Here is a 19,059-nt window from a genome sequence, read left to right on the forward strand (position 1 = left end):
GGACCTGAAGAATTTTTCTGAAGAACAGCAGGCAGTTCAACTGTTCAGGACCAACAATGGACTCATGAACTACCACTAAAAAAAAAAAAAAACAGCTGTGGATCATTCAGGTAACAACACAGTATTAAGAATCAAGTGTGTGTAAACTTTTGAAAAGGGTAATTTTTACAAACTTAACTATTATTTTCTCTTGTGGACTATACGCAAACATCTTTTATGTGAAATATCTTATTCGGGTCTGTACTGAATAAAAAAATAACATTTCGCAGATTCTGCCAGGTGTATGTAAACTTTTGACCTCAACTGTATCCATTATCGTATTTAGGCAGCAGGGGGTAAACTGCACTGTTTGCTGTTTTCAGCCTTTGAGTAAAACAGTTTGATGTGAGAGGGAGTTCTCCTTAGCGCTTGAGAGACATGGGGAGAGCTCGAGCTGACAGCAGAGACTGAACGCAATGGACATTAGGGCCCTCGCTCCTGGCCGCTGTGACAAATCGCCAATAAACGGTGGGGAGTTACGAGACCCGGCTGACGGATATGAGAAAAGATGTGAACACTTGACCTAGTGTTCCCATACAGAGAACACAAAACATCTGCCTGCTACTGGCTGTCTCTCCTGTATTGATTAGTCTCCATTGTGTATAATTTGTGCTCTTATAAAACAGATGGGACTGGTGTGAGAAAAAAGGTTTGTGTGTGTATGGACGCATCTGGTCTAATGCCAGTCAAAACGCATTTTGGAGAATTAGTTTATCCATTTGCTACGGCTACTGACATCGAACCTGCTCCCCTGCATCTGGCATACTCAGGGTCCAAAATTAACTGTTTACATACACAACAGTTTGTGGTTTGTAAGATTCTTATTAAGCAGTGCTACTGCTTTCAACATTATTAATAAATAGAAATACCTGAGCACCAAATCAGCATATTAGAATGATTTTTGACACTGAAGACTTGAGTAATGACTGCTGAGAATTTGGCTTTGCAGCACAAAAATAAATTACATTTTAAAATGTTAAAATTACATCTATGTATACTCTTTATATACACAACTCAATTCAACAGTGTATTATATCAATTCCTTATAGTCACAAGACAATTTGTGAGTAACCGGTAATTTTTACAGTCATTTGGCGCATGACAAGTACTAATTTTGGACCCTGGGCACACAAAATCAACGTTCATATGGCATGTCTCATAGACAGTGGTTTCCCCTGTCATTAACAACTCCGGCCCCCTCCTCCTCACCATCCTCTCAGTCTTGCAGGATAAAAAGAATAATCGCTGTTGGCGGCTTAGTCATAGAGCTGGTCACCCGGTTAATAACTGAACACGTGCTGTTATCAGTAGTATAAAATAAGCGACACTTGGTTAAGAGTGATTGGCGGGAACTTACAGGGGCAGTTTGTACCCTCAGAGCTGATGGCGGCCGTCTTTCCGTCGGGACAGCAGCCGAAAGGTGTGTTGTCACAGGAAGACCGTTCTTCGGCTGTGGGAAGAGTGGTAGTTGCTACTGCTGTACCTGAAGAGAGAGATGAAGACGTCACACGAGCAGGATTTGAAGCTTCTATGCTTCTAACTAGTTAAAACTGGTATCTCTATGTTTGTATAATTGCGAAAACAATTAACATGTCAAGTTGTGGAGAAGGAAAATTATGGTGCAAATAATTACAGAGGCAGACGGCTCTATGGTTGACTCTTTGATTTGCAGTAAACAATCTGCAAAGAGCTGTGAAATGACTTTTACATCTTTCTTGATGTATTCCTACTTTTCAAACTCACATTTAGTCAAACCCTAACAATAGCTTGTTAAAACTGTCTTCGCTACAGAGCCAGCCTCACACCTACAAGTATATATACAGAAGATTAGCACTGTGGGTTGGAGCAAAATATCTCCTGCTTGCCAAACAAGCCATAAAGCCGTCAGATGTTCAAGGGCTCTGTGAGTATGAGAGAGGCAGCGTGTGAAAATAGTGAGTGGTGGAAAATGACTTTTGGCGTAGAGCTGGAAAGCATCCCTGGACGTCTTTTCACCGTGTCTCTGGGCAAATTTATGAGCCGCTGCCCCCGAGGTGCACGCTGGCCGCCACACTGCTTCAGCCTTACAGGCTATTGGTTCACTGGGAGGCAGAAAGTCATCAGAAAGTCCCAAGAGATGCCTCCCACTCCGATGTCAGACAGACTTCATGTGTCCTGTGTCAAAGAGCGCTCCAGTCCAACAGTGACAAAAGAATAAATCTGAGGCCCTGCTGCTCTCTCTTATACCAGTTCAGGCAGTTAAACAGTAAAGCCAGCATTAGCTGAATAAAAATAGCTGGTCTACTTTATGTATCGTGGGGGTGAAGGACACAAAACAAGTAAAGGGATTGAGGGATTTGTCACTTGTATGTCAACCTAGAGGCGGCTGTAGTGGAGAGCAAAATTGGAGTTTTGTGGCTATTAGAGTCCACATCTATTACTTTTCTATGCTAGTGTGCAGAAGGTTGACAAAAATAACAGATCCACATCTGGCAAAATAGGCTAATGTTTAGAATTTTTAATTAATTTAACTTAAAATCATTTAATTTTTCCATTTCTAGCTACTTGCCATTGCTTGTTGGAGTAGGATTATTTGAGTATGTTAACGTCATACTTTATTTTCTTTAATAACCAATTTAATACACATGTAAATTATAGTTAGCGCCTGGAAATGATTCATTTTGTAAGTGTCTTTGTTGCTTTCTTCCATGAGCTGTCAAGGTTTTGAAAGGTGGAAATTAACTAGCTGTGGTTCTCAGCTGGTCTGGAAATAATAAAATGTGACCAATAATATAATCAAAATTAGTTATAAATGGGATATGACAGAAATGTACTGTAAATATATTTACATTTTAGTCATTTTATATGCTTTAAATCTAAAACTAATATAATAACTACAAAAATAAGTGATTGCATTTGTAACATGTTGGTCTGCCTAAGTACAATCCGGGTGAAAACCGTTTGAGAACCAGTAAATTTAAAATAACTTGCTACTTAAAGGAGAGGTTCACTTCCAGAACACCCCCTTGTCATCTAAGATGTTCATGTCTTTCTTTCTTCAGTTGTAAAGAAATTGTGTTTTTTGAGAAACAAATTTCAGGAATATTTTCCATAAAGTGGACTATGGTGTCCGCGAGTTTGAACTTCCAAAGTGCAGTTTAAACGCAGCTTCAAAGGGCTCTAAATGATCCTAGCTGAGGAATAAGGGTCTTATCTAGCAAAACATTCGGTTAATTTTCTAAAAAAATGTACAATTGATAAACTTTTTAACCTCAAACGCTTGTTTTGTCCAGCTCTGTGTGAACTCGAAAATTCTTCAAAATCATCCTATATCGCTGTTTTACCTTTTTTGCAAAGGGTGTTTGACCCTCCTTGCGTGTTCACTTTGTAAACACTAGGTTGGTACTTCTGCAGCGATGTAAGATGATTTTGAGTACTGTACTGAGCCGGAATGCACAGAGTTCACGCAGAGCTAGACAAGACGAACATTTTAGGTTAAAAAGTATATAAATTGTATTTTTTTTTAGAAAATATTGTTTCGCTAGATAAGACCCTTCTTCCTTAGCTGGGATCATTTAGAGCCCTTTAAAGCTGCATTTAAACTGCATTTAGGAAGTTCAAACTCACGGGCACCAGTGAAAAAAGAAAGACATGAAGAACTGAAGAACTGAAGAAAGAAAGACATTAACATCTTGGATGACAAAGGAGTAAGTAAATTATCTGTAAATTTTTGCAAGTGAACTTTAAAATAATGTCAGAGCCCTTTGATATGTCCTACCCCCAATTCTTACTTCAATAGAAAATATGTCGACATAAAATAAAGAAAACTCAATTAATTTCACTGGGTCTATGTTTTAAGCTTGGTTCCAGATAAAAACAGACAGCTCACATGAGAGAAAGAAACAGTGGCTGCCTTGACATCATATGAAATGGCCTTTAGAAGAGGCTTACTCATAAGGTTAGGTCACGCTAAAAACTGAAGCTAGTCATTTTGGTGAATTATTCACCAAAGTGGTTCCAAATGAAACCGCTCACTTAGCGGCTGGATGTCAGGTGTCAAAACCTCTCAAATAATAATGGGCGCTGAGATAATGGGCAGTGTTAAATTGATATGCCATTACAATTCGAGTCGAGGTCATCTTGCACACAAGGTCAGTCCATACAAGGGAGAATTTCATCATCTCTTGTCATCTGTTCTTGACAATTATGCCTAAACCCCTTATGACTGAAAGATTATGGTGAATGCATTACCAAGTGGCTCTTCTCCGCTCTCCTCCATTCCGCTCACCATCTCGTCGTCCCCACTGGGCTCTCCACTGCCCGATTCGTCAAAGTCAGGGCTGGAGTCCAGGGGTGGGGATGGGGTGCGGGGTGGTTTGTTGAGTGTGGTGGGGCGGTGGGTGGTGAAAGAGCTGGAGTACTTTCCTGCCTCGACCACCTTCGGTGGAGGCAGTGCCTCCACCACGAACCTGTCCAGATCCTCGGGAATGCTTGAAGTGGTGGCGGTGGTGAGGCCATGGCTCTGTTTGGTGATCTTGACGTGAGCGGTGGGAGGGGTGGTGCGGTGGGTGGTTGGGAAGGGGGTGGGTTTGGCCGTCAGCTCAATGGATTCTGGGAGAAAGCAGGAATGGAATGATGGGTAAGCATAGATGGAAATGTTTCTGTAAGCCTTCTTTCTCACCTTTGAATTCTACCTCCCACCCATTTTTCCTTGCCATTAAAACAAACAAAAAAAGCCTCAGCATGATTTCAGCAGGTTGTCCTTAGCCTGAGCAACGCTTTGTATGCCTCACAGATTCATATCAAAATCAGATGCATGAAAACACCAGGAATAAACCCACTCCTGCCTGCAAAAAGCATCGTGTTTCAATCATATCACTTAAGCTTCATTACACCCCAACACCTGAACACCTGCAAAGAGCCCCTTTTGTAGTCAAACAACAAGGGCTTAGTCTTAAAACAATTAGTTCACCCAAAAATGAACACTTTGTCATTTACTTGCACCTCATGTAGTTCCAAACTTCTATGACTTTCTCTTTCTTGTGTAGAACATAAAAGGAGAGATTTTGAATGAATGTCCGTGTCGTTCTTTTCCATATGATTACAATGACTTCAAAAAGGCAGAATAAAATTGATCCAAATGACTAATATAACTGATCTGGATCAGTTGGTTTTTTGAGGGAATCATTTAGAACGGTTCTGTGAACTGAATCAGCCAATTTATAGAAAAGATGTGACAAAAAAGATTCATTCTAGTCCCATAAACTCTAATGAACATGCCAAGTAGAGCTAGAACAAAGATTTTCAGTGAATACAGTGAATAACGACTTAAAGGAACAGTTCACTCTTCATGTGGAAATTCTGGTACCAAAATAGTTTTTAGAGATATTAAAGGAGTAGATCACTTCTAGAACAAAAATTTACAGCTAAATGTACACACCCCCTTGTCATCCAAGATGTTTATGTCTTTCTGTCTTTGGTTGTAAAGAAATTATGTTTTTTGAAGAAAACATTTCAGGATTTCTCTCTATATAATGGACTTCTATGGTGCCCCCGAGTTTGAACTTCCAAAATGCAGTTTAAATGCAGCTTCAAAGGGCTCCAAATGATCCCAGCCGAGAAAGAAGGGTCTTATTTAGCGAAATGATTAGTTATTTTCTACAAAAATTTAGAATTTATATACTTTTTAACCTCAAATGCTTGTCTAGCTCAGTGTGAACTCTGTGTATTCCGGTTCATGACAGTTAGGTTATGTCAAAAAACTCCTATCTCATTTTCTTCTCCAACTTCAAAATCATCCTTTTGCTAGATAAGATCCTTCTTCCTCGGCTGGGATCGTTTAGAGCCCTTTGAATCTGCATTTAAACGGCATCTTGGAAGTTCAAACTCGGGGGCACCATAGAAGTCCATTATATGGAGAGAAATCCTGAAAAGTTTTCCTTAAAAAACAATTTCTTTACGACTGAACAAAGAAAGACATACTTCATATTTCATATTTAAGTTCCACAAAAGAAAGAAATCATACAGGTTTGCAACAACATGAGGGTGAGTACTGTAAATTATGATAATATGTATTATTGGGTGAAATATTTCTTTAAATTTGGCTTCAGAAGACTCATACAAACCACTTTCATGATGCTTTTTTGTCGTTTCGTAGCTAGACAGTCTGAGTACTTATTTGCTTTCATTACGTAGAAGAATAGCAGCCAGTGTATTCTTTAAACCTTATCTCTTAAAAGTCACACAAGTTCGGAATGACGAGAAAGAGAAAAATAATGACAGAATCTCCATTATTGGGTGCACTATGCCTTTAAATTCCCTATGAAATTAATGAACTACACATGTAGAAGACCCAGGTTGCTGCAGCGCTTCTTTCTGATGTGATTCTTTGAGGTTTTTAAAAGCTAGGTTTTCCGCAAGCTCAACCCGATCATTACACAGACTCTTGACCAGAAGTGTTTATGCACTACTGGGTTTGAGACTGCAGAATACGGTTGATCTGTGAGAGAGTGTGCTTGTGCATGTGAGAGAGTGCCTGTAGATATGAATTATATATACATATTCAGATGTTGCCCTCCTGTAGGGAGGCTTTAATCACAGACAGCCAGAGCCTCTAGTGATGAATGATTGATATAAATAGGGCAGAAAAGCAGGGTTTAGCTGCATCTTCAAAGGAAGCCCTCACTTCGGTGCAGGCATCCGTCGACGCTCCAACCACCGCAGCCTTGTCAACACTCTCGCAAACCTCTCCACTGCAGCAGCTGAGCTCGAACTTAAAAAAGACATTACCAATGCAAGAGTCTTCTTCAAAGATGCACATTCTCTGATATTGTATAAAAAAGATTCAGAGGACAATAATAACCGCGGTGCGGACGAATCGAGGCGAAGACTTCACCACAATAGGGACCGAGGGATCCGAACGCCCAATCATCCGTGGCTTTGTGCTCAACTTTAACAGATCCCTCGTGTACAGGCTAACCGTGCTTGGTCGGGAACCCGATAACATGCTAGCACAGGCTCTTAATTACATGCTAATCATCTCGCATTTGAACAGCGAGTAGCTGACGAGGTGTGAAATACGATACCTTACAGAAATACTACTTCTATCAGACTGGCTGTCACAGCCTGGGCGAGTGTGTAGATACGCTAGCTTTGTGCGGGAGAGCACCGATGCTATCGCCGTGTGTCACGGCATGCGTTTCCTTATTTCAACTCGGCTGCACCTGTCATTCAGGAGCTCAGCGTAGCGTTAGCTCTGAGGGGAAGAGAGATCTGGGGTGTGGGCTTCGAGTCGTTCGCCTCAGCGTTGGGTTTTGTGACACAAATACGCACGCTGAAAGAGAGCAACTGGCAACGGGAGCAGTCAGTTCGCCTTAATCAAGTTTAACGCTCCATTTGGTTTTCAGAGAGGCAGGCTGCACAATTAGGAGACGCAAAAATCATTGTCATCTTCAGTCGCCATAGCCGTATACTTATTTTTGAAAGGCTGTTATTAAGATGGCTTTCTGTCTTTTCATACAATACTGTACGCGCGTGTGTATTTTAGGCGGAAGTGAAGTTGAAAGAGGCAGAGAGAGAAACTAAAAAATGAAAGGGGTAAAGAAGATTGCTTTGGTTTCAAAATAAGCCAAGCTCCATAAACAGTATATTTAATGCAAATCTAGCACCACAGAAAGTAATTTCAACTCATCCTTCAGTTTGTAAAAACAAGTGTAGCTCCTGTCCTAACCAGACAAACTATGATTGCGGCCTGTCCACAAGTCTGGCCACACAAGACAGCATCTTCTCTGCTAAGTGGAGCAGAATTTTGGACCAATGAGATTTCATGGGGACGGGGCTATGTGCAATACAGCGATGCAGTGTCAATTAATTAAAAGGCATGGCATCAACAAAATGTCAAATCTCCCAGTGCTAGTTAAGGCAAAAACTAAAGATTTACATGCTATTACTTTACTTCGTAGAGCAGTGGTTTCACCATTTTGACTCTAAGGCCCCCGATGTCCAGTTTGTGATTTACAGGATACGAATTAAGGGTAAGGATTTAATTGTTTTTTTTTTTTTTTTACTCACAGTGTACATATATATGTATACATTGTATACATGTATTTACACCGTATATATACACATACAGCACTTCTTTCTGTTCCTCGAATCTGATTGGCTGAGAGGAGTGCAATATTCTAGTAATACAGAACTCCAACCGTTTCACCATTTGTATCACTCCGTTTGTGTTATTTCTCACAGCGAGTGTCATGGCAGACAATCAAATCCATCATCATTTTATAAATAATACTGTTTTTGTGTCAAGGAATGTTGTTTTTAAGAGTTTTTTTAGACAAGATATATACTTTTATTAAATGTGACCCTGGACTAAAAAAACAGTCATAGGAGTAAATTTTTTGAAATTGAGAATTACACATCATCTGAAAGTTGAAAAAATAAGCTTTCATTGATGTATGGTTTGTTAAGATAGGAGAATATTTGGCTGAGATACAACTATCTGAAAATCTGGAATCTGAGGGTGCAAAAAAAATGAAAATAAAAAATTGCCTTTAAATTGGTCCAAATGAAGTTCTTAGCAATGCATATTGCTAATCAAAAATTAAGTTTTGATATATTTACGGTAGGAAATTTACAAAGTATCTTAATGGGACATGATCTTTACTTAATATCCTAATGATTTTCAGCATAAAAGAAAAATCTATCATTTTGACCCACATAATTTATTTTTGGCTATTGCTACAAATATACCCGTACTACTTAAAATTGGTTTTGTTGTCCAGGGTCACAAATATAAAGGTGACGTTTTCAGATCTAGAAATCACTACTTCATATATCCATGTTTTTTCTAGACAAAAGGAACCCTGGCTTACGAAACATTTTGAGTCTCACATACAAAAAAAAAAAAAAAGCTTTTTTTTTTAAATGACATAAAAAATCTTGTCAGGCCAACAAAATTACCCCAAATGTTGTTCCTTCTAGTCGAACACAGTTGTCTGAACAAAGAATTTCATATTGTTGAAATGGTAACGCTCTGTGAGTTCCCAGCAAGCACTGCAGCATGAATAAATTATGCAGTTACTTCTACAGGATTGTTGTTTTGCTGACTTAATTTAAACTTTTTGTTGTTGTTGTTTTGTCATTATTATTATTTATTTATTGCATTGTGATGTAAAGAGCTCATCTTTTTAACATTTGTTGATTGCAACTGTTCTTGAGGTTTGTGTGTCTAGTTTTGAGGCCTAGAGTATGTTCAACCACTTATGTCTGATTGCTGAATATCTTAAGTCTTATAAGATGTTTTACAAACAAAGACAACGTGGTCTACATATTTTAGATTAAGTTATCCATTACGGTTTCTATTTACGAGGCCCCCTTGGAATTTTGCCGAGGCCCCTACACTGTAAAAAACAATTTGTTGAGTCAACTTAAAATAATTTGTAACCTGGCTGCCTTAAAATTTTAAGTTCAGTCAACTCAAAAAAAGTTTATTCAACTTGAAATGTTAAATTATACTAAGTGACAACTTAGATATTTGAGTTGAATCAACTTAAAATTTTAAGGCAGCTGGGTTACTTACCTATCTGTTAAGTTTAGCAAACACAAATATCCAAGTTGTTACTTAGTACAACTTAACATTTCAAGTTGAGCAGGGTAACAAATTATTTTAAGCTGACTCAACAAATTGTGTTTTTTATTTTTTACAGTGTAGTTGAGAAGAACTGGTGTACAGGGTAAATCAGAGTAATTTACACTAATACTCTTGTCATATTGTTAAAACATACAGTAAATATTCTTACATACAAAATGGAAGTTATTTGAGATGTACACTTGCTTTAAAGGTCCTTATAGCAGTGGTACTACTGCTGTAGTAGGCGGATAAACTCTAGGTAAACTCTAGGGGACAAAAGTCTTGTGGGAGGATTTTTTCCTATGTAAATAGTACCTTGCAGGGTTTACCGCCTTTACATGGTAATGAGAAAAGTTGAAAAATTGGATGTAACTTTGCACAGACAAGGCGAGTAAGCAATTTTATCAGAGAAGACAGTTTGTATTTTAACATCTATCCTGCCTGTAAGGCCTTGCCCTGTATGTTTCCATTTTAAGTTTATTTTTAAACACTGAGGGATGATTTGAAATTCTTTTCCGTGGCACGACAGAGATAAACTGGTATTGAAACCGGAAAATATTGTTTAGAACAAAAACGATGACCAAACCTAACATGTACGCCGAGAGCCGCCCGTCCCATATGCTAATGTGTAGACTGCCAATTTGCAGCAAGCGTACAGGTGATGACACCATATGTGAGCGCAAGGAACTGCCAAGTCTTGGACTCTTGATGAGCCAAAAGTTTCTCAGCCATTCAAGACCCTGAACGCCCTGCATCATGTACCAAGATGTGCCACTGATTGCCTCATCTGCTGCCTGCTATGGCAACATGAGGAGTAACTCGCTCCGTGTGGCGTTTCATAGCGCCGTTTGTCATCAAGAAGAGTTGATGATGAGAGAGCGTCAAGAGATCAGCGGGAGAAATATAGAGAGAAAGGCAGGCTTTCGGCTAATTCACATCCAGTCACACGTGAAATGAGCTTGTGATCTAACCCCTCCACCTCAGGGCTGCCGAGCAGTCTGAAGCCCGGGCCGCTTTACCCAACATGTCGGAGAAGAAATTAATAAATGGTCCTGCTGTTGCCAGTTCCGCCCTAGGCTGGTGAAGATCCAACCTAAGCCCGCTCTCTACTTCCTCCTAGATCCCTGAGTAAACCCAGAAGAGCAGCTGGATTCTTGTCATGCAGGCAGGTAATGCCAAAAAACAGAGCAAGACAGAGAGTTACTCTGGTTAATGACTACAGGGATGATGGTCCAATTGTGATCTCCAAACATCAGTTTGTGCTGTGTTGTAACATAACCAGGTCCATTTTCAGTTTGCCAAATGTGAGCTGTAATCAAATAACTAAAATATTTGCTGACACAAATTGCTGTTCACAAAAAAAACTGACTGGATGGTGAAAATTAGTCACCCATGACCAATATGAAGGGCCGCATGACTTTCATGATGCGGAAAACACCTAAATTTACTGTATATTGTAGACAAATTTGGGATGAATAAATCAAAAGTAGATCAGTGCACAAATCAAAACACGATATGGACTAGTGTTGCAGGCACACGGTTTCACATACTGAAGCGCGTGTGACGCTTGCGGTGTTTTCAGCCTCTTCCACCTCAATATATGAGTATATGGACACATAAACATAATCTCTAGAACTGCTCTGAGAGTCACTTTGTGGGCATTTTACCCTCATAAAAGTCTTCAAAGCAAACCGTCAAAATAAAAGTTCGGTTTAACTTGAAGAAACTCTTGACAGAAATATATAATTAATGTAATGATAGTACTACTACTACTAATAAATTATTATTAAAACATTCTTTTTAAAGACATGTTTAATAGAGAAATTGTTGACTTGAATTTATTCATCAGAAATAAATTCAAATACACAGCCCAGAATTTCTGGAATAAAAAAATAAATGAATAAATAAATAAAATTATATATATATATATATATATATATATATATATAATCACGTAATTAGAGATGCTTTTGATTATTAAAATGTAATAAAACCATTAAAATTAATGGAAAAAACTAAATTTGATAAAAATAAAACTGAATTTGAGAAAAAAAAGAAAGATTTTATAGGGACTTAAAAATACAATTTTTTTTGAACTTTTAATAATCTGCTGTTAAATTGTGTACGCTTTTACGATTTCAATTAATTAGATATGCTTTTTGATTATTTTAAATATTTTTTAATTTAACCATTAAAACAGAGTCTAGAAAAATTTAAATGAAATATGAAAACAGAAAAAACATTTGGGAAAAAAAATACATTGGAATTTAAGAAAACATAAAACATATTTCATAGAGCGCTAATAACAATCTGAATGTTATTATTGTATTATTTTTAATAAATACACTAATTATATGTATGTATGTATGTATGTATGTATTTATTTACTACATTCACAAAATTGTTCACAAGTTTATTTGGCTCATGACTCATCAGAATGGGCAAATTAATCAGCCTGATTAATATATTAATCCATCACTACTGAAAAATTAGCATCACACGCTAGGATGACTTAAATGAAATGTGAGTTTAAAATGATAAAATAGCCTGAATGACCTCAGTGACATCAGCGGAAATAGAACAGGATTTCATAGAAAAAGCACATTCACATTTTGGTTATTACAGATTTGCTTTTTAATTCTTCACAATCACCTAAGGCGGCGAACTGATTTTATATTAAAGGCAAGGAGTGACATACTGAACTTTTGAATTTTCTGTTGGCAGAGAATCCATATGGACCTGGTTCTAGCTATGAAAAACAACTCCACACAGATTCATGTTAGATCAAGCTGCACTTATGTGGCATTAACAGGTCTGACAGAGTGGCTGCATAGGCTGCTGTTGAAAATGTCTGGCACCTGCCATTGGCCCTGATCCAGGATTCGGCAGCTGGCGATGTCCACCACGTGTCAAGCCCATCTCTGAGCAGCTCCCTGCAGAACGCCTTCTGACGTGAGCTGGCATAGCGCTTCTTACATACAGCCGACATGAAAGTCTTAACCTTGGCCTTCTACCAGGTCCCTTTGCCCACGCATGTACACAGCGACCGGTGAACGATTTCTGAGAAAAAGAAAGCGATGCCCAACTGTCTACACAGCCTGCTCTACCCAAAGCAGGCCTCTAAACAGCATCAGCAGGCGGATTGCAGGTGCTTCCCTGAGACTGTGCAGTTAACTCTCCCTAATCCGCACAGGGGTGATGCAAATCAAACAGCTCAAATGTCTCCCAGTTCCAGGGGATTCAAAGACTCCAGCCTGAAACCAAGCAGCACGGCTCTATCTACAGGGGAGCATCAGTCAGGCAGGTTTCCTGTCCCCTTGAACACCCACCACCCACATAAAAATCCCCCATATCCATCCCACACGCAACTGCACACCCAGTGACCCGATTCCTAAATATGGGCCATACAGTTTGCCCCAACAAATCTTGTAAAACTGCAAAAATTTACTACCTTGATCAGTATTTTTTCAGTTAAAACACCTAAGCATCGATAATTGTGAAGACACTTTACAACACTTTACAATAAGGTTCATTAGTTAACATTAGTTAACTAAAAATGAGCAATACTTCTACAGCATTTATTAATCTTAGTTAATGTTAATTTCAACATTTACTAATGCATTATTAAAATCTAAATTTGTCTTAACATTAGTTAATGCACTGTGAAATAACATGAACTAACAATGAACTACTGTATTTTTATTAACTATTAACAAAGATTAATAAATACTGTAATAAATGTATTGCTCATTTTTGTTCATGTGTGATATAACAGGGTTTTTAAAATTGTTTTGTATTGTTTTTACCACACTATTTTTACCACAAATTGTTTCAAACACTACAAAAATCCATTAAAAAAAATCTTCTTTACTAAATGTAATAAAATTACAATAAAAATATTTTAAAAACACATTAAATTTTACATTAACACATTAATTCAAAAATGATTCCCTGACATTTGTTAGAAATACAATAAAATTTTCTGACAAAATTTTGTTGAAATGGACAAAAATACAGTAAAATACAAAATATATTATCTGAAAACTATTTTTATAAAGTAGCCTATTTAAGCTTGGTTTATTTATGTTTATAATATTTTACTGGAAAATAATGAGCTCTGACTTTCGTGCTTTCTATCATTTATGCATATATTTATTAAAAAAAGCTAATAAAAATCTAATAAAATAACAAAAACAGCACATTCAAAATTCAAAGATCCTTCTTTTTGTTGAAATTTTGTTAAAATTGAAAAAAACGTAAAAATAAATTGTTTTTTATTTGTCAAGTAGCCTATTTATGTTATAATATTTTACTGGAAAAAGACATTAATAATCATTAAGATTATTTTTGTTTTTCAGTTAAAGGAATCATGAGGACTTAAATAGAGGTTCATGTGCCAATGACTTTTTTAAAATTTATCATTCATATTTTCTTAGATGTCTGTGTGTATTAGTGTGAAAAAAAAGACTGACATGTTTTTTTTTTACTAAATGTAATAATAAAAAACAAAAAAAACATTAAAAACATATTAAAAAAACATTCCCTAACATTTGTTAGAAATACAGTAGAATAAAAAAAACATAAAAAATACATTCTCTGACAAAATTTGGTTGAAATGGATTTAAAAAAAATACAGTAAAAATACAAAAATGTATTCTCTGAAAATATTTTTTGGTATTTTTAACCTAAGACTATATTACATACTTTTATTTATCAAGTAGCCTATTTATCTTGGTTTGTTCATGTTTATAACATTTTACTGGAAAAAAAGAATATAATCATTATTTTTTTTCAAAAGGAATGAGGACTGAAATAGAGGTTCATGAGCCAACAACTTTCTTAATTATTCACAGTTTCTTAGACATCTGTGTGCATTAGTGCAAAAAACAGATAATAAATCTAATTTCAAGAGGCTAGTCTCACCTTTGCACTGGCCTAAATGCTCCACAGTGATCTCCTTATCTTGTCTGCACGCAATGGTCCTCAACTGGCACTGATCTGCATAGGTGACCCCATCAGAACCACATACCTGTCCACAAACATGTCCATTATTAGAAAAGAAATTTTCTTCACTAGACTAAGTGTAAAGTGTGGATCTCTTATGCAAGCTCACCTTGGTCTTGTTCTTCTCATCGCAATCTGGTGACGGGCACTCACAATGAGCCTGTCCGTTCAACACTACACACGAGGCCCCAAAGTAGCACTCAAGCTCATCACAGGACATGAGTGCCTCAGGCCCTGTGGAATAGATTAATACTTAACTGATATTTAGTATTAGAAGCAAAAAGAAACTCTTTTAAAAGAAAAGTCTTTTAAAGCTAACACACATGGACAGACATTTGGGATACCAGCATCAAAATATATGCTGGTCATTTCAGGGCGGGCTACTTGTTGACCCACTTCTGATACGAGCCCCGCGAACTCCACCGAAGATATTCATCAGAAAGATGGACTTGCATCAGTAGCAGAGCCAGGACCTTGCCTGCCACAGAAGTCTACTCTGTACTCTGACATCAGAGCGCTGGGCTGCACTGCCTGGCCTGCAGCATTGACTGGCTTCCTCTTTTGCACTTTCATGTGGCAGCTTTTATCTGGCAGGATCGCTGCATGAACACTTCTATGCTGGGACTGTTGAGTTCATTAAGCTCTTCACTTCCTGTCAATAGCTGAGGGTGACTTCATTCTACTCACCATGCCAACACAGGGGGTGACATCAGGATAACATTTTAATGTCACCCCTGGTGTGCATTTGAAGATTCAACTTTGAACTCCATTGATTTCATGTAATTATAGCAAATAGCTAAATGTAGGACAAATTGAAATGTAGTTTTACAAGCCAGAAATTACTTGATGCCAGAATATTTAGTATAAATCAGATAATTATTTGGAATTTTATTTAGAATTTTTTTTTCTACTTCTATACTGAAATCTCAGTGTTTAAGATAATTGTGACCCTAAACCACAAAACCAGTCATAAGGGTCAATTTTTTAAAACTGATGTATATCAATTTCTTTGCACTGATGTATGGTTTGTTGGGATAGAACAATATTTGGCTGAGATACAACTATTTGAAAATCTGGAATCTGAGCGTTCAAAAAAATCAAAATATTGAGAAAAAGTTGTTCAAATGGAGTTCTTAGCAATGCGTATTACTAATCAAAAATTACGTTTTAAGATTTTATGGTAGGAAATATACAAAATACCTTCATAGAACATGATCTTTACTTAATATCCTAAAGATTTTTGTCATGAAAAAATGTAATAATTTTAACCCATACAATGTATTTTTGGCTATTGCTACAACTATACTCGTGCTACTTAAGACTAGTTTTGTGGTCCTGGCTTAGAATGATAATATTTAATAATTAATCATTAAAATGAAATAAATTATTACAATAAATTAATTATAGTAACACTTTACAATAAGGTGTCATTTGTTAACATTAGTTAATGTATTAACTAATATGAATGAACAATGAACAATACATTTATTACACTATTTATCAATCTTTGTTAAAGATATTTAATAAAAATAGCTGTTCATTGTACATGATAGTTCACAGTACATTAACTAATGTTAAACACAACTTTTGATTTTAATAATGCACTAGTAGATTAAGATTAATAAATGCTGTAGAAGTATTGTTTATTCTTAGTTCATGTTAACTGAAGTATTTAAATAATGTTAACTAATAAACCTTACTGTAAAGTGTTTCCATAATTATTTGAATAAGAGAGATATTAAATAAAATTAGTGCTGAGCAACGATTAATCGCGATTAATCACATCCAAAATTAATGTTTTGTGTACATAATATATGTGTGGGTACTGTGTGTATATTTGTTATGTTTATATGAAGACACACACATACAGTATATGTATTAAAAATATTTACATGTGTTTACATTTATATATTTATATTCATATAATTTATATTATATCTAAATATATTTAATATATAAACAAAACATTTTTCTTAAATATATTCATACATGTGTGTATATTTGTATATACATACTGTAATAAATATACACAGTACACATACATACATTATGTACACAAAAACTTATTTTGGATGCGATCGTTTAATAAGTATCTTATTAAACACTATAAGATATTTAAATAAGATTTAAAAAAAAATCTTTTCACATAATGAAACTAATTGATAAATTGTCCGTATTATATTTTATAAAATGTTGTCTGAATTATATTATCATAAAATAAACACAGAAAACTAAAATTTGTTGTTTTAATGCTAAAACAGTGAATGCCCAAATTATACTGTATAAAAATGGATATTTATTTTCAGATTTGCTAAATATTAAGTTTAACAGTGTTACTGAATTATAAGTGTTTTGGGGATTAACTTTCACTGGATGTTGGATGATGATAAAGGTAATAGAAATGTGAAAAATATATAAAAACCTGGCATATAATAATCCAAAATTGGTCCAATGTAGTGTATATCAACCGAATCTAAATAATTCAAACTCACATCCCAATTAGAGCTGTGATAATAAATCGCTGCATCGTGATTCGTGGATTGATTCTGAGATTTTCCGAATGCGTCACGATTATCTCTCAGTGTAGTTTTTACCAGCAGACGGTGCTCTCATCTAGTTTTTAACTGCACACTTTGCTTACAAAGAAGAGCACTAGTCATGTAATTGCACCTTGGCTTAAGATGCGAAATTGCACCCATGTAATTCATCTGAACCTTTCTGGACTTTATGAATGATTATTTTAGGTTCAAGTGTGTGTAAGAAATTGGAAGCAAGCAGAATGTGTCTGTTCTTAAAGCAAGCAGTGGCATCTACTGTTAAAAGCTCAGAATCAATTTGAGAAAGAATTGCAATGCATTCTGAAAATCGTATCAAAATCATTTCTTGATTCGCGATGCATCCATTTGTTTTCTCAGCCCTAATCCCAATGAGATCTTACCACTATACCATGGTTCTGACATGACTCTAAAAGCCTTATTTCTCAGAACGTGTTGAATGAACAAAGACTATTAATTAACCTGCGTCGTGATTTTTATTATTTCTACATGTACCCAACATTTAGAAAAACAGGCCTAATTATAATTCATAAAAAACCCCAACCTAGCTGCATCAGAAGTGCAATCCTGGAGAGACTGTCTGAGTTTTGTGCTAATTAAAATCCCGGCGTTACCTTTGTCACAGCCGTTGGCTCCCATCTTACTGCCGTCGGGGCACACGTTGCATTTCATGCCCTTAACTCCAGGCTTACACGAGCACAGCCCTGACATCTGCTCACAGTCATCACGAACCGAACCCGCTGCATCACAGTTACACGCTGATGAAGAGAGAGGAAGAGAAAGAGAGAGAGAGAGAGAGAGAGAGAGAGGGCTGTCAGCCTTATCTGGTTGAACAGTTTTGATTAGATTCCTTGTCTCTTTCTCTTCAATTCCACTCTGACAAAAACATCCACACATCCGCCAAATGCATGCAGGCAATCTGAAGCCGCTACATTCTGTGACCCCACAGCTACAGCAATAGCGCTCGCTCTGTCAGTGACCGCAGCCTGGCGGAGTTCAAAGCGGGGTCAAAAAGCCCCGGGGTGAGAGCGAGCGTGGCTACAGAATGTGCTAATGCTCCAAGGACCCCTGAGACAGAGCACAAACTGTTTCAATCATGCTTGTTTTCCTATCCTAGGCTTTGTAGCAGTGTACAAACACACAAATACGTGCGTCAGAGCGTTATTGGTCTGTAGGCAGAACTTATAGGTCAAGCCACGCTGCACTCTCGCACAGTTCCCATTACCCGCGGTGGCTCCGAGGCTTAACTCGAAATGCTTGTTTTGACAGAAATCGCATTTGGGGCCGGGAGGATAGCGCACGTTAAACGAGTAGGTTGTCACTTCGGATTTCGGATTAGAAAGGAACATTTAACACATTTAACAGAAAATGCCCTGAAAGCAAATCACCAGGAAAGAGAGAAGAGAGGAACGCTTACGTGTGCAGCCACTCATGTTCTCTGTAACGATGCCTCGGAAGTTCCAGAATCCGGGCTCGCAGCGGTCGCACTTGGGTCCCCCGACGCCGGGTTTACAGGAGCACTGGCCGGTGGACGGGTCGCAGGTGCCTCCGTATGAGCCGTAATGGTTACACTGACACACACCTGAAGACGAAAGGGACACAATCTATAAATTGACAGCATGTTACTTCACATCCCAACCAGGTGGGATGCGACAACAAATCATGAACGTATTTTACATTTAACACACAGTTCTATCATGACAACTATCTGAAGATTTTAGCATGGTAATTGATATGACAGTGTTATATCTGAATATATCTGGTACGATGCTGAATTGCCGCTGAGGTTGGTTATTGCTGTTGTTGTAGATTATTACTGCTTCAAAACAAGTACAGGAACTTGCTACTGCC

The 19,059-nt window shown here is 37.1% G+C and overlaps 1 protein-coding gene across 10 annotated transcripts in view; it reads right to left on the reverse strand.

Annotated features, from left to right (window-relative positions):
* The window catches only part of agrn (agrin), a 305,226-nt gene that overhangs the window by 42,134 nt on the left and 244,033 nt on the right, over positions 1 to 19,059 (reverse strand). For all 10 annotated transcript variants that reach the window (XM_051097130.1, XM_051097123.1, XM_051097124.1 and 7 more), the window contains 6 exons: positions 18,626 to 18,790; positions 17,823 to 17,966; positions 14,763 to 14,887; positions 14,573 to 14,678; positions 4,270 to 4,629; positions 1,397 to 1,522 (listed from right to left, as the gene is read on the reverse strand). In XM_051097130.1, the coding sequence (XP_050953087.1) occupies positions 1,397 to 1,522; positions 4,270 to 4,629; positions 14,573 to 14,678; positions 14,763 to 14,887; positions 17,823 to 17,966; positions 18,626 to 18,790 (1,026 nt within the window). The remainder of the gene's footprint in view (positions 1 to 1,396; positions 1,523 to 4,269; positions 4,630 to 14,572; positions 14,679 to 14,762; positions 14,888 to 17,822; positions 17,967 to 18,625; positions 18,791 to 19,059) is intronic.

The sequence above is a fragment of the Labeo rohita genome, chromosome 23, assembly GCF_022985175.1.
Source record: "Labeo rohita strain BAU-BD-2019 chromosome 23, IGBB_LRoh.1.0, whole genome shotgun sequence".
In the NCBI taxonomy this organism is placed as follows: Eukaryota; Metazoa; Chordata; class Actinopteri; order Cypriniformes; family Cyprinidae; genus Labeo; species Labeo rohita.